This window comes from Octodon degus, unplaced genomic scaffold (genome assembly GCF_000260255.1).
Source record: "Octodon degus isolate 3935 unplaced genomic scaffold, OctDeg1.0 scaffold00314, whole genome shotgun sequence".
Classification (NCBI taxonomy): Eukaryota; Metazoa; Chordata; class Mammalia; order Rodentia; family Octodontidae; genus Octodon; species Octodon degus.
In genome coordinates, this window is record NW_004524890.1 from 892264 (window position 1) to 909713 (window position 17450).

At 34.8% G+C, this 17450-nt stretch overlaps 1 protein-coding gene across 1 annotated transcript in view; it reads right to left on the reverse strand.

Moving 5' to 3' along the window:
- The window catches only part of Wnk3 (WNK lysine deficient protein kinase 3), a 266752-nt gene that overhangs the window by 27059 nt on the left and 222243 nt on the right, over positions 1-17450 (reverse strand). Inside the window, exon 21 of the mRNA XM_023707818.1 lies at positions 3955-4166. Within this exon, the coding sequence (XP_023563586.1) occupies positions 3955-4166 (212 nt within the window). The remainder of the gene's footprint in view (positions 1-3954; positions 4167-17450) is intronic.

A 17450-nucleotide genomic window follows, 5' to 3' on the forward strand; every position in this document is an offset into this window, starting at 1 on the left:
TATATATTCTTGCCTCAACAACTTTTACTTGAATTCAGTGCATTGTTTTGTTTTGTATTATTTTTCTGAGCTAGTGTCTCACTAAGTAGGCTGCCTTGAATTTGTAGTGATTATCCTTCCTGAGCCACCTGAGTGCTGAGCTCATAGGCATGTGACACCACACACAGCTATATCTAGTTTATATTGATGATGTAGTACATATACCCCAAAATCTGAATTGCATTAAATTAACCATTTTTATAATAAGGCCTTTCCTCAATATTCCATTATTTTCATTTCTATTTTTATTAAGAATAGAATGCAGTCTTGTTTCACTTTATTTCCTGGAGTCCTGGAAATTTTAAGTCTAAATGAATAAATCCCTTTTATACAAAGGATTTTCTCCTTTTACATTTTTAGTATATTATAGCCAAAAATTAATTCATTAATAGACAATTATTAATCAAATAGTTTCTGTGCTTGTGTTCTATATTTTCAATTTGTTTTCTATCAACTTTAAAGTAGAAAGAGATGAATATATTTTTACTGAGAAAATAGTTAAAAATTGCTAATTGTTTTAAAATTCTGGTTATTATCCCTACAAGTTGTAAACAATTAAGGGAATTTAACTCCAGACCTGAAGAGAATATGTTGAGAACAGGCATTTCTGTGACCTAGAAGCTGTCACATTAGTGTTACATTTGCATTGGAAATCACCAAAAATTCCTATTGATTCCCTAATCACCAGAAAAAATGTAATTTTTTTTTCATAACATGTTTGTTGGAAAGGAGAAGAACTGTGATAAGTTGACTTATCTTGGGTCCTTTAATAGCCTTTGATTGTATTTAGGATAGTTCTCTGTATATTATTTTGTAAAGCAAATTCCATAAATTTTTAAAAAATGAAAATAGTTTATCTTAATAATCTCTTTGAAATTAATCGATAGTTGACCTGCATTTTAAGATTTTTTTGTTTTTTGGCAGAACCAGGGATTGAACTCAGGACCTTGCACTTGCAAGGCAAGCGCTTATTCTACTGAGCTATCTCCCTGGCCCTTAAGACATATTAAAGGGAATACTTTAGGTTGAAATAAAAGGACTTGGGCTGGTGAGATGGCTCAGTGGTCTAAAGCACCTACTTAGAATAAGCTTAGCAAAGCACAGGGACCACGGTTCAATCCCCCAGCACCACATGCCAGCCAGCCCCGCACCCCTGGTGGGCTGAGCTGGCCACACACACATACACACATACACATACACACACACACACACACACACAAATAAACAAATAAATAAATGAAATTAAAAAATAAAATAAAATAAAAGGACTGAAGAGGTCCTGGCAAGTGCAAGGACCTGAGTTCAATCCCTGGTTCCGCCAAAAAAAAAAAAAAAAAAAAAAAAAAAGGACTGAAGAAACAAAGCTCATAGTCAAGATATATATTATATATAATATGTATTATATGTTTATGATCTTTGTTTTTACTTCTCACATCTTATTTCAAAGATGAGTATATAAAGCAATAATTATAAAACTGTGTAGATAGATATGTAACATGTAAAGATGTACAATCCATAACAATGATCACAAAAAAGGTACAGGAGAACACAAACAGAAAAAGTTTTATACATCATTTCTTTAAAACCATAAATATTGAAGATTTTATATGAAGAAATAATTTTAATACAACTGTTAGCAACAAGAATTAAAAGGAAATTAGAAACTTACAGCTTCCAATTTTTTTTATTACTATCTTAAGAGTAGCTGCCAGATCAATACTAAGTTTTCCAAGGCTCTTCAGCTTGGAATTAAAAACTTAATTTTTTTTTTGTATTTTTATATATCATTGAAATTATATTTGTGTTAATCTGAACTAGATTGCTTTATAGGAAGAATCTCAGTGTAATCTCTGTGGCTATTACAAGAAAACAAAACCAGAGCTGGATATGGCAGCACATGCCTATAATCTCCCAGCACTGAGGAGGCTGAGGCAGGAAGATCATCATGGATTTGATGATCCTAGGCTACATAGCTCAGTTCAAAGCCAGCTGTAACAACATAGTGAGACCCTGTCTCAAGAAACTAAAAAACATTTTAAAGATATAATACAGGAAACAATAATGCATACCTAACATCCTCAGGACTCTAGGAGGGCCAAGGCACAAGAATGGCAAATTTGAGACCACAATTTAGTGATATCTTGCCTCAAAAATGAAAACTTAAAAAGGAATTGGGAACTTAAGTCAATGCAAAGGCTCAGAGATAAGATAAACAAATAGAAACAATGTAAAAGGTAAACTAGAAAACAGTAAGCCAATGGCATATGCTGGGGGATGTAGCTCAGTGGGGCGAGCACTCGCCTGGCATGTGCAAGGGCCAGAGTACAATCCCCAGCATTGCCAAACAAGAAAAATATAACCAACAAAGTTTTGTGAGCCTAGGAATTCAGCACCAACCTGAGCAACAGTGAGATAATGCATCTCAAAAAATTTATTAAAAAGAAATCATTTGGAGAAAAAAAAACAGAATGAGATGAATTATATTTACTGTATTAATGGAATAGCACCAGACTAAATGTCCTTGTACATCTGCTATTAAATACCCACATTGCCTTTAATCAAAGTCTACCTTTTAATTCTGCTATTATGAACATCAACAAAAGTACAGTTCCTATTCTCTAAGTTCTGTATTAGTTGCCTATTGTTGGTGTAACAAAGTACAAAACATTTTGGCTTAAAACATAAGTTTATTATTTTACAATTCTGCATGATAGAATTCCAACATGAGTCTGAATGGCATAAAATCTGGCCATTGGTACAGTTGCACTCCTTGGAGGCTCTGCAAAAGATCTGTTCCCTGGTATTTTTAGCTTCTAGAAGCTGCCTATATTCCTTAATTTGTGGCTCTCTTCCTTTATCCTCAAAGACAGCATCCTTACACCTCTTTAATACTGTTTCTCTCATAATTATCTTCTCAGATTCTGTCTTCTTGTCTCCTGCTTAATACATACTTCCACCGTGCTTGTTATTGTACCCCAGATCTCACATTCTAGGAAAGCATTCTACCACTGAATTATATCACCAGTTCTCTCTCTTCCATTTTTAAAGACACTTGTCATTACACTGGATCCAGAAATATATCTCCTAACTTAAAGACAGTTGGTTAGCAGTTTAATTTCATCTGCAGTCTTAATTCTCCTTTGCCATATAACTTAATACAGTCAAAGTTTCCAGGGATTTGCAGACAAACATCTTGTGGTGGGCACTGTTCAGCCTACTGCAAGTTCTGTTAAGATTTCGCGTATGTTCTTACCTTAACCCCTACCCTTTTTCTTTTTTGAGACATGATCTTACTATATAGCCCAGACTGCTTCAAATTCACAATCCCTATCCTTCAGTTGTGCAAATGCCAGGTTATTCATGAATAATAAATAAAATATTCTTATGAATAAATAATAATCACATGAATAATAAAAACTCTCACCTCAGATAGAGTATGTAAAAATTTTAAAGGTTTTTTTTATCCATAATTATTCTACAAACTCTAAATACTTGGATTCACAATGTAGCCCAAGATATCCTCACACACTCACAGGTCCTCCTGCCTCAGCCTTCCCGAGGGCTAGGATTACACGCCAGTGCCCACAAACCAAGCTTAAGAGACCACTTAACACCAAAAAAAAAAGAATAGAAAAGAAAAACAATTTTAGCATAATCCGTATTACTTTAAATCAGTTTATCCTAATAAAAAACAAATTATGATACTGTTTTTTCTAATTTTTGTGATTGCTAACCAGGCTTTTTAAAAAACAAAATTAACAATAGCAATGTTTCATTAAAGGTAGGAAAAGAAGCAGGCTCTGCAGAGCAAGTTTGGGCCAGGTAAAATTAGGAAAAAAGTATACCCACAGAGTAAGGGTGGGTCAACTATGTAATAAACAGGGTTTTAAAAAAGTACCATTATGAATTATTTACCTGTTGCAACTATGCCATTGTCCGCATGTGTCAAGGACTGGGGACGGCTACGAAGTTTACTTTTGAAAGATCTTGGTCGACGTGGTGATGCAGGTGGCAAAGGAATCTCTGAAGATTCAGCTTTGGTATCTTTAATTGACCGAAGGCGTTCATAGAGCTCCTGCAGCTCTTTATTTTGCTGGGTTTGAAGATTTACCACCTCCTGAATGTGCCTGAATGAAAATTGTGCAGAAAACATTATAAAAATGAGCCAAGAAGCTACAATAGTACAAGTAAAACTTAATAAGGAATTTCTATTAATAATGATGACGTAGAGAGTATTTTCATACTTTTAGGATGGGAAATACCGTCCTAAACATACATCAGTCAAAAAGAAAAAGATCAGGAAATTGTCAGTAACAAATCTCTAAATTATTGACGTAGCAGTACACAAAACAAAATTATGGTCAAATAGTTTAACAATATTAACTTTCTTCTTAACTAGGCACGGTAGCACACATCTGTAATGCAAGGACTACAGGATGCTGACATAGAAGGCTCACAAGTTCAAGTCTCACCTAAGAAATTAACAAGATTCTGTTTCTTTTTGGGGGATTTGGGTGGTTTGAGACAAGGTCTCCCTATGTAGTTCAGGCTGGCTTGGAACTTATTATGTAGGCCAGGCTGGCTTAGAACTCATGGTGATCCTCCTGCCTTAGCCTTCTGAGGGCTTAGATTACAGGTGTGTGCCACCATAACCAGGTGAGACTATGTTTCAAAATAAAAGGGCCTGGGGATATAGTTCAGTGTGAAGACCAAAGGTTGAATCTATAGTAAGACACACACACACACACACACACACACACACACACAAATTATAAATTATAAATTAAAAAAGGATAACATATTTGCAATATATACTAGTGACTTCATATTCACAATACACACATAGCTCTTGATAATTAAAAAAGCCCTACATTACAGAAACCAGAAACAAGAAGAAAATGAAAAGTTGATTCTAAAGGAGGAGAAATACAAATAGCAATAAATGTGATGATATACAACCTGATTCTTAATCAAAACAATACAATTTAATAATTTTTTTAGATTGAATCTCATGATTTTGTCTAGACTGTTCATGAACTCATGTTCTTCCTGCTTCAGCTTCTATAGTGACTGGGATTACAGGAAAATGTCTTTGTATCTAGCTGATGAAATATTTCTAATTTATCTGATTGACATAAAACTAAAAGATTAGTAATATCTAGTTTCTATTGTTATTACAATGTGAAGAAATAGGCACATTTCATATTTTTGTTTGGAATACAGGATGATATACCTACACTGGAACACATTTTAGCAGTATCAGTTTAGAATATATACACCTATTAAATTAGCAATTTTAAGTATTTACCTTACAGAAACTCCTGAGTATATAAAGATAAATGGATAAACAAAATATAGTATTTATACACAATGGCATACTAGTATGCTATCAAGCTGGATAAATATAAGTCATTAGTTGGAAAATAAATGCATTGTGGATCAATATGTGGGTTGTTTGTTTGTTTTGCGGTACTGGGGATTGAACTCTGGACCTTCAGCTTGCCAGGCAAGCGCTTATTCTACTGAGCTATCTCCCCAGCCCAAGGATCCATAATGTTATGTGAAATAAGAAACAGATTAAATATTGTATGGTTTCTCTTATGTAAAGAACCAAAGTATAAAAAAAGAGCAAAATAAAAGATATATAAAGGAAACAGGGAGATAAATCCTTGGCAAATGGGAAGGGGACAAAGAAATAAGAGGGAAGAACGAAAAAGAGCAAAGATATGTAATGTGCATAGAGCAACTATCTGTAATGAATGTATTCATTATGTTCTACAAACATGTACTAACAAAAAATTAAGATGTTTACTTCAGCATACTTTATATAAGCAAGACATTGGTAAAAACTAAAGTGTCTATTAAGGAGGGATTAGGGGTTGGGGATATAGCTCAGTGGCATGAGCACCTGCCTGGCAAGCAGAAGGTTCTGAGTTCAATCCCCAGTACCGCAGAAAACAAACAAACAAGGAGGGATTAAAGAGAAACTGTCATTGTTAAAAAAAACTAAATCTACATAGATAAGATTATAGGCCGCAAATATAAGTAAAAAGAAATTATAGACTAATAAATGTATTATAAGCCCAGTTTTGAAAAAGCCAGAAACTGTGTAACTGCATTGAAAAAGGAGCATCATATTATATACCAAATAGCTGTCAGTGCTTGCCTCTGAGAAGTGAGATAGTGACAGGAAGAAAGGGGGATTCTTTTGTTTGATTTATCTTATTTTATATTTTTTTATTTTCTCATTTGTCAGTTTTTAAAATTCTTTTTATTCTGTAAAGAATACAAAATAGTAAAAAAAAAGCATTAGATACAATACAAAATTTCACTTAACAATGGTAACTGTACTGCATGATGTTATCTTAAAATTAGTTCCTTAGGGTTACCAGATATAAATGTGCGAAGTTGTTTAAAAAAGTTATAAGAAATTAAAAAGAAAAGTAAAACCATTTGTCACTTTTAAAACACACACATGCTCAAAATAGTTTATTCAAAATAATTTAAATCTAAAAATTCAGGTCACAATTTTGGTCCTATAGGATTGCAGGCCTGTGAATCATCCTGAGGTCTAAAATTTTTTATTTTTTTATTTTTTTATTTTGGTGGAACCGGGGATTGAACTCAGGCCCTTGCACTTGCCAGGGAAGCGCTTATTCCACTGAGCCATCTCCTCGGCCCCTAAAATTTTTTAGAAGAAAGCATCATACCTAATGAAAATTAAAGACATGATAGAACACATTATCTTATTTTTTAGCACTGGGAATAGAACCTAGGACCACATGCAGGCAAATTAACCACTCTAACATTGAGCTATACCATCATTCCCAGAATAACTTATCTAGCAGGTCTTGGGTTCCATACATTCAAAATAAAACCCAACAGTCTTTGACAATAGTTTAAAAGAATCACTAAAAGATACCACTAAGAAGACAACAATATGCAATGTATTAATTATTCAAACTGTCCTATTAATCAGTTTTAAAACTCTCTCATTGCTTCTTGTTTCTCAAAATTATTAAGAAACAAAATATAAAAAAAGCAATAGAAAACAGAGGATGTAGTTCAGAAGGATAGCACTTGTGTAGCATGTGTAAGGCCCTGGGTTCCATCCCTAGGCATTAAAAAGAAAAAACAAAAAAAGTAAAAGAAACTGGAGTACTTATATCACAAATATTAGTATCTATTTGTTATAAAAGTATCAATGTATATGTACTGCTTAGAATGAATATATAGTAAGTTATATACTGCATAGTATACATAGTATATAATGTAAATCAAGCTTTGTATATATATATATACAAGGGGTGATTGAAATATATGGTGAATGTATAAATTTTTGAAAAATTATTACCAAAAAAGACATGCAAAGAATGATGGAATAAGTGTATTTGAAGCAAGGGGGAATATTTTGAGGATGTGAATAAAGATTAATGGCAACGTGCCTTTTATTAAAATAAATTTATAAAGTTAAGCTTTTTTATATTTTACATTTCTTCATTTTTTAATTAATCTTATGGAGAAACAAATAGCAATGAGACAGTTTCAAAAAAGATTACTAGCACAATTTCAGTAATCAATACATTGCATATTGTCTTCATAGTAGTTATTCATAGTACAAGATGCAGACATGATATCTTGTCCAAACACTAATAGTACAAATCTTTCTTCTCATTGAATTAAGAGAAAATAGCTGTGTATCTATCCTATTTTGTATATACAGATACAAAATGGTCCCTCATTTGTATCACCTTTTTTTGTTTAGTTTTGTCAGAGATGGGTATTCCATTGCCATTTAAATATTGTAGGTGCGCGAATTCAGCAAAATAATCCATTATAGTCCAGCAGTCCATAATAGTAGTGGGTTATCCTTAGGACTGGCAATGTCAGAAGTTGATAACTTGAGCCTTTTACAGCTCAGCATATTAATATGTCTTTATTTTTTATACTTTTCTGCTGGATGGCTAAGACCAACATAAACCAAGACCTATATAACAAGAAATGTAACTTTTGTATCTGACAACAAAATGTAACTTCTGTATCAGTCAAATCCCCTCAGGATTTACCCTGAAACCTTGTACCACAGTTTGTAGATAGTGAAAAACATATAAAACTATACAGAATTTCACTAAAAAATGATAGGAACTCAACAATGGTTGTTATATTGCATATGGTTGTATTAAAATTAGTAGTTGACATTACCAGATATATGCATGCAAAATTGGTGAAAAAAACTGAGAGAAAACAATTAAGCATTACCTGCTCTTTTCAATAGATCACAAGAAATCATCAGTAGACTTGTCCAAGCTATCCTGTGTATATACATATTTTTCCCATCCTTTTTTCCTCCTTTCCCTCATCCCAGGTGTTCCTTGCTTTTGAACACTTTCTTTGCCTTTCACAGTATCTATCGTACAATTGAGATTTTATGTATTCTTTCAGGTTCTTATGCTAGAGAGATAATAGGATGTTTATACATGCAAGTCTGATTTATTTCACTTATAAGTATGGTCCCTTGGTGCATCCATACACCTATAAAAGCCTTAGGTTTATCTTTATACCTCAGTAATAGATTATTACATAAAAATACCACATCTTTTTATATCTTTTTTTCTCCATTTCTTGGTTGGGGGGCATTTGGGTTGTTTCCAAGATTTAGCTATGACAAATTGCACTGTTAAAAACATGGGTACTGCTGTGGCATGATGTTTTCAGATATTCTGGAAAAATACCAAGGAGAGGACATCTGGGTCAAAAGGAACCTCTGAATTTTTTGAGGAATCACCAGTCTACACTCCCACAAACACTACAGAAGAGTTCCCTTTCTCCACAACAGAGCCAGCATTTATTATTATTTGATTTCTTAATGACAGCAATATTTTCTGTGGTGATATTAAATCTCTGGGGTGTTTTAATTTGAACTTTTCGATTGACAAATGATGTTGAACATTTATTCAAATATTTGCCATTTGCATTTCTTGATCTGAGAAGCATATATTCATCTCAGATGCCCATTTTTAGACTTGGTCTTTGAATTTGGGGGGCCTGATATATTTATTCTTTACATGTTCTATGTAGAAGTCCTTTTTCTAAGGGATAGTCAACTAAGATTTTTTTCCCCCAATTAGTGGGTTTTATTTAAACTCTGCTGGTTATTTCTTTTGATGTACAAAATCTTTTAATTTTTATTAACTTTATTGAGAAAGAAATAGCAATGAGTTTCAAAACAGGTTAGTAGGACAGTTACAATAATTAATACATTGCATATTGCTGTCTTCATAGTAGTTATTCATAGTACAAGATGCGGACATGATATCTTGTCTAAACACTATTAGTACACATTTTTCTTCTCACTGAAATAAGAGAAAGTACCTCTATATCTATCCTAATATATATATATATATATATATATATATATATTACACCCCGTTTTGGTTTAGTTTTGTCAGAAATGGGTATTCCATTGCCATTCAAATATTGTAGGTGCATGACTTCAGCAAAATAATCCAATATAGTCCAGTAGTCCATAATATTAGTGGGTTATCCGTGGAACTGGCAATGTCATAAGATGTTGACTTGAGCCTTTTACAGCTCAGCATATTAATATGTCTTTACTTTTTATACCTCGTGTTTATACTTTTTTTCTGTATTTTAGGAAAGGGTCTACAGGGTGTTCAGGGTCTCAATACTAGATCAGGCTCATAGTGATTCTCCTGTTCACAGTCTCCCAAGTTCTAGGATTATAGGCCTGTACCACCACGTCCAGTTTCAATCGCCTTCTCAGCATGCCCAGGGGGTGGGGCAGTCATTGCAGGCCCAGGGTTTGAATCTCTGGCCCAGGTACCTGCTTGTAGGCATTTTAATCCACTGAGCTATTTGGCTGGTCCTTATACTTTTCTGCTGGATGGTTAAGACCAAGATAAAGCAAGACCTATACAACAAAAAAGTGTAACTTTTGTATCTAACAAGGTCAGTCAAATCCCCTCAGGATTTACCCTGAAATCATGCACAGTGGTTTGTAGATCTTTTGTCAGTGTCAGCCATGTGGATGAGTTACGGCCATTGCCTGACCAATTCGCTCTCTGTGAAAGCCTGAGAGAATGTTTTCTCTCCATGTGACTCTCCTTAGGCCCACTATACATCATCGATTACTTTCCTCTGTGGCCCCATAATCTCCTTCAACAGAAAATTTGGGTCACTACTGACTTACAGGATGTTACAGTACAGGTTCTCTCAAGTCCTGAGTCCTCACTGACCTTGATGGGCTAGGACCAAAATATTGGCTATCCTTTTCGCCCTTCTTTTACTCTAATTTTCTGGTCTGCAAACTTTTGTGAACCCTTGAGAAGAGAAAATTAATGATTATTATTACCCTATAACATAGGCAGTTGAGCTTAACATTACTAATCTGTATGAATATCAAATGCCTTACACATAACATGCAACAGGTATTTTCCATCAATCATTGATTTGCTAAACTTTAAATCCATATAGAATGTGAAAAATAAATAAAAATAAACAATTACACATTTTTACACAGAAATTTAGAAATCTTACCATATACAACATTATAGCAGAACAGTCCTGACTTTTTTCTTGTCTCGTTTTCTTTTATTACTTTTTAAAACAAACATTTACTTGAGAGAGAGTACAGCAATAATTGATTTGACATTAGAAGCAGTACACATTTAGAAGACCAGAATGATAGGTATTCCAAGCATGGCCCTCGCATTACACATTGCTATCCTCAATGTAGTTGCTTAGTTCATAGGTATCAGCATATATAGTTAGTCAGGGTGAGAATCCTACCAATTAGCTGCTTGTTTCAAAAACCTGATGGAGATTCTCAGGACCATTACCTTAACCATCGTGTGTATTTTAATGCATGGTTTTGCCCCTGCCATGTTTTCTATCTTTTCTCCTTGCCCTCTCTTCATTGTTTAAGCCTTAAGTTCTCACTTTCCATTTAACTGTGTTATAGCTTTCAATTTTTATTTCTTCTTTTGGGTTCTTATACTAGGGAGACTATACAATATTTACACATGTTGGTCTGGCTTATTTCACTTATATCTTCAAGTTGCATCCAGTTATATATGGAGGCTTCATGTTTATGATTCTTTATAGCTGAATACTACTCTATTGTATAAAAACCCTACATCTTTTTCATCCATTCCTCAGTGACAGACATCTTGGTTGTTTCCAAGATTTGGCTATCACAAATTCTGCTGCTATAAACATAGGTGCACATACATCACTATGATACGATGTTTTCAGCTCTTTTGGGAATATTCCCAGTAGGGGAATAGCTGGCTTGAATGGGATTTCCAGTCCTACTTTTTCCATACTGATTTCCATAATGGTTGCACCAGCCTACATTCCCAGCAGCAGTGGAGAAGGGTTCCTTTTTCCCCACAGTCTAATATTTGTTGTTGCTTGATTTCTTCATGATAGCCATTCTTTCTGGGTGAGATGGTATCTCAGTGTTGTTTTAATTTGCATTTCATGGATGGCTAGTGATGTGGAGGATTTTTTCATGTATTTATTTGCTTCTATAATTTTGTCCTCTGAGAAGTGTATGTTCATCTCAGATGCCCATTTCTGGATTGGGTCTTTAAATTTTGGGGCCCTAATGTTTTTGACTTCTTTATAAATTCTAGACAGAAGACCTTTGAGTGTTTATTAGTTAAGAGTTTTTCCAAATTTGTGGGTTTTCTTTTCACTCTGTTGGTGATTTCTTTTGATGTGCAAAAACTGCTCAATAAGAGGAGGTCCCAGTTGTTAATTCTTTCAAGTATTACTCATGTAGTTTGATTTTTGTTCATGAACTGTTTGCTAACCCCTATGTCTTCAAGATTTCCTCATACTTTCTTTTCCAGCAGATTTAGTATTTGTTTTAATGTTTAGATCTTTAATCCATTTTGATTTTAGTTTAGTGCCTGGTGATAGACTTGCATCCTGTTTAAATTTTTGGCACACTGAAAGCAAATTTTACAGCACTATTTGTTAAAGAGGCTATCTTATTCCAGTGTCTGGCCTCTTTGTGAAAGATAAAGTGGCTAAGTGTGTTCTCAATTGTGGTTCCTTTTTCTAATCTGTTCCATTGATCCTTGGGTCTGTTTTTTGCCAGTACTGTGCTGATTTTATCATAGTAGGTATTTTTTTTTAATGTATTTGATACAGGGTCTCACTATGCAGCCTGGATTTGTAGTTAGCCTCCTGTTTTCAGCCTCCCCAGTGCTGGGATTACAGGTGTGTTCCACCACGCCTGGAAACAGTAGCTGGCTCAGGGTACCCAGTGGCGGGGCCAGTGCAGCATGTGGTGCCAGAGATCGAACACTGATTCCTGTGCTTGCATAAACAGGCACTTAGTCCGCTGAGCAATCTTGCTGGGCCTACAGTAGTTTTCTAGTGTAATTTCAAGCTGGGAATTGGGATGCCTCCTGCCTTGCTTTTGTTGTTATTATAGGTCTTTTCTGGTTCAAAATCAATTTTATGGATGTTTTCTCTAGGTCTTTGAGGCATGGTGATAATATTTTAATTGGGGTTATATTAAATCTGTGTAATAAATTTGGAAGTACAGCCATTTTCAGTATGTTGCTTCTTCCTATCCAGGAACAGGGAATATCTATTTTCGGACATCCCTTTTTTTTCAGAATATTATAGTTTTCATTGTATAGATCTTTTGCTTTCTTTGTTAAATTAATTCCTAAATATTACATATTTTGGATGCTATTTGTGAAGGATGTTGTTTGTCTAATTTTTCTGAGTGAGTTTACTGTTTGTGTAAAGGAATGGGATTGATTTTTGGGTGTTGACTTTATATCCAGATATGCTACTAAATCTGGTTATTAAACCTACCCATGTGCTGGTGGAGTTTTGGGGGTCTTCTATAAAGAGTATCACGTCATCTTGGAATAATGATAATTTTATTTCTTCCTGCACAGTTATTATTGCTTTTATTTATCTCATTTATAAATGCTCTGTGTAATGTTTCCCACCACAGGACTGATGACAGTGGACATCCTTGTCTTGTTCCTGATTTTCAAGTTAAGGTTTTCTTTTTATCCATTCAGTATTATGGTGGCTGCTGGTTTGTCATAGTTGGCTTTTATCAGGTTGAGGTAAAAACCATCTAGTTCAATTTTCAGTACAGTTTTTATCATGAATGAGTGTCAGACTTTGTCAAAAGCCTTTTGTACATCTATTGAGATGATCATGTGACTTTTGTCTTTGCCTCAGCTGATGTGGCATATTATATTTATTGATTACTGTATCCCTGATTCCTGGGATAAATCCCACTTGATCACAGTGGATAATCTTCTTGATGAGTTGCTGCATTGTGTATGGTAGTACTGTACTGAGGAATTTTGCACCTGTGTTCGTTAAGGAGATAGGCAGGTAAGTGGTTGTTTTTCTTTGCTTTTTTTTGTTGTTGTTGTTGTTTCTGGTTTTGTTATCAGGGTAACATTTGCTTCCAAGAATGAGTCTGGGAGAACTGCTTTCTTTTCAAATTCACTTAAGAGTTTGAGAAGAGTTGGTATTACATCCTCTCTAAATTTCGTGTACAATTTAGCTGTGAATCTATCAGGACCTGGGCTTTTCTTTATTGGTAAGATTTTAATTATATTTTAACATTCATTGATGGATATTGGGTTATTCAAAATTTTTATATTTTCTTGATTCAGATTTGGTAATTCATGTGTATCTAGGTATCTATCCATTTTGGTGTTTTATATCCTGTGAGAATGAAGATTTTCAAAGTAGGTATTTATGATCATCTAATTTTCTACAGGGTATGTAGTGCTTTTGCACTTTCATCCCTAATTGCATGAATTTGGAATTTTTCTTCCTTTTTCTGATAACGTGAGCAAAGGGTTTATCAATTTTATTTATTCTTTCAAACAACCAACTCTTGGATTAATTCTTTGTATTAATTTCATCTTTATTGCATTAATTTTTGCTCTGATCTTTTTAATTTCTAGCTTTCTTTGGGCTTTAGTCATGATTTGTTCTTTTTCTTTGTTCTTTTTCTATGTTTTCTTGATCTGGGAATTCACTGCTATAAATTTGCTTCTTAGGACTGCTTTTAATACATTCTATAGGTTCTGTTAAGTTCTATCTCCATTTTTGTTAGATCGTAAATATTGTTTAATTTCTTCTTTAATTTCATCTGTAACCCTCTGATTGTTTAGGGGGATATTATTTAATTTCCATGTGTTCATGGAGTTTTTCATTTGTTTTCAATAATGTCCACTTTCTTTGCACTACTGACAGATAATATGTATTCCATAATTCCAATTCCGTTGCCTTTACTTAAGCATGTTCCATGTTGTAAGATAGGGTCTATTTACAGAATGTCCTGTGTGCAGCTCAGAAAAATGTGCAATCATCATGTTCCTGGGTGGAACAGTCTACAAAGATCTATGAAGTTCGTTTCCTCAAAAGTTTGATTTAGTTCTATTATTTCTTTGCTGATTTTTTGCCTAGTTGATCTATGTCTATTTGACAACAGGGTATTCAACTCACCCATTACAACTGTGCCATTGCTCATTTGATTTTTTGTGTCTGTGAAAATTTATTATTACATAATTGGGTGCCCCTACATTGTGTGCATATATATTTGACTGTTATTTCTTACTCTTGCAGTTTTCTCCTTACAAATATATGGTAATTTTTTTTGTCTCTTAATCATTCCTGGTTTGAAGTTCAGCTCACACTGTCAGCAACCAGATCAGCTACCTGTGATTTTTTCTGGATTCCTGTCACCTGGAGCATTGTTTTCCATCTTTGCACTTTCACTCTATTAATTTCTTTTTGAGTTAGATGTGTTTTTTGTATGCAGCAGACTGTTGAATTTTGTTTCTTGACACAAAATCTGCTAATATGCTTTCTTTGTATTTTATTACAGGGTCTACAGGGTCTCACTACACAGATTGAACTCATAATGATCCTCTTATCTTCAGCCTTCCAAGTGAGGAGATTATAGGCACATACCACCACCCACAGTCTCCATCATATCTCAGGGTGGCCTGGGGGCGGGGCTGGCACTGCAGGCTAGGGATCGTACCCCTGGCCCCTGGTCTAAGAAGGCACTTTAATCTGCTGAGCTATCTGGCCAGCCCAGTATGGTTCCTTTGATTGGTGACTTGAGGCCAATTACATTGATGATTATAACTGGCATACATTGGCTTATCTTTGTCATGTTAGTTTCCTGCTGTAGGTTGCCTACTTTCACTCCATTAAATTGCTTGCTCTGCTTGGTGGTTCCTTTGTGTTTCTGTTCTTGAATTCCTATTTGTGTTTGTCTCTTTCTAGAATATCTGTCAGTATTCTTTGTAGGGTTCGGTTGGTTTTCATGAGTTTCATCAAGGTGTTGTTTGTGATGGAATTATTTTTTCTCTCTATTAAATTTAAAACCTAGGTTTGGAGGGTATGTCAATCTGGATTGGAAGTTGTTTGTTTTCAGGAACTGAAATAACTCACTCCAAGCTCTTTTCAACAACATTTGTGTCTGTAAATGTGCTGTTACTCTGAAGGGCTTTCTTTCTAGGTGATGTGATTCTTTACCAGTTTTTAATATTCTGTTCTTTGGCTGAATCTAGGATTTTGATTATATATTTGGATGTAGAGTTATTTTAGTTATGGCTAACTGGAATTTATATGCCTCAATTATGTGTATGTCAGATACGTTTCCCATGATTGGAAAATTTTCTGCTACTACTCCTGCAAGCAGTGTTTCTATGTCATTTTTGTAGACTCCTACTGTTTCCTTGACACATATCAGTCTTGTATTTATTTTCTTAACATCATCTTGCAGCTGTTGAATTGTTATTTCCTGGTTCTTTGTTAATTTCAAGAAATCTTTCCTTTCACTATCACTAGTTGCAATGCTGTCTTTCAGGTCTGAAAGTCTATCGTCAGTTTCATTCAAGCAGTTTTGTCAACTTTCAATGCAATTCTTAATTTCTTGATGATTATTTGAATCATTCACGTATTCTAATTCTTTCCTGTATTGTCCATTCAATATATCCATCATTTTTCTGTGCTCCTCCATTATGTTAGCTCTCTTTTTTAGATGTGCTGAGCAATTCTTTCATGACTACCTTCACTTCTTTTTTAACTGAGAGATTTTTTGTGATCTCATTTCTTCTATAGCTTGATGGAATTTTTTGTGTACTTCAATTGCTATCATTTCAGAAATGTCTGGTGTGTGACTCCTAAGTTCTTCCATTTGCCCTTGTCTCCTGAACTTGCTCTGGGTGGGCTCAAAGTCTGAGACTGCCTTTTTTCCCCCTTTATTTGAGCATTTTCCAAGCAAGCAAAGTTCACCAAGGCTCAATGCTGCTCTGTAATTGGGGGTAGGTGGGATACAGTTCAGGCCAGGTCCTGTGATGGTTGGGGGGTGTGGTCACCAAGGGTCCTAAAGCTCTCAAGGGCTCATCCTGGCTTCTGCAATGGGGCATGTAGGGGTAGGCCACACCTTAGCATAGCTCCTGCGAACAGAATATCAGTTTTATTTTTAATCTTTTATTTATTCGTTTGTTTGGCACAGGGTTTCACTATGCAGCTCAGACTTGTAGTGATCCTCTTATTTCAGCCTTCCCAGTGTTGGGATTACAGGTATGTGCCACCATACCTGGCTTTGGTGGCCAACACGGTGCACCTGGGACTCTGGGGCCAGCACAGCATGTGATACTGGGGATTGAACACGGGCCTTGTGCTCACGAGGCAGGCACTTAGACTACCAAGCTATTTTCCAAGCCTGTGTATTTTTTTTTAAATCACATCATATGTATTTAAATAGAACATCAACCATTCAATGATGACTATTTAACACATACCTTCACAAGTTTCTTCCAGCCTCTAGTTTTTACACACAAACAAAAAACCTTGCAAAACTAAACTGAGGAGAAAATGGTATTATAATTATCTCTCACTGTAATACAAGTTTTGGATCTTGTTTTTCTCCTCTGAGAAAAGCTTTACAACTGGGAAATTTCCATGGATTTTAACCTGCTATACTTCTAGAAATATTAAAACAGAATACCTACAGCCCACAAATTTGGAAAAAATCATGACAAGTAAGTACTCAGACAAAGGTCTGCTCTCTAGAATTTATAAACAACTAAAAAACACTAAGGCCCCAAAATTTAAAGACCCAATCCAGAAATGGGCATCTGAGATGAACACACATTTCTCAGAGGATGAAATTAAAGAAGTGAATAAATATATGAAAAAAATGCTCCACATCACTAGCCATCCACGAAATGCAAATTAAAACCACATTGAGATATCACCTCACCCCAGAAAGAATGGCTCTCATAAAGAAATCACCCAACAACAAATGTTGGAGAGGCTGTGGGGAAAAAGGAACCCTTCTCCACTGCTGGTGGGAATGTAGACTGATGCAA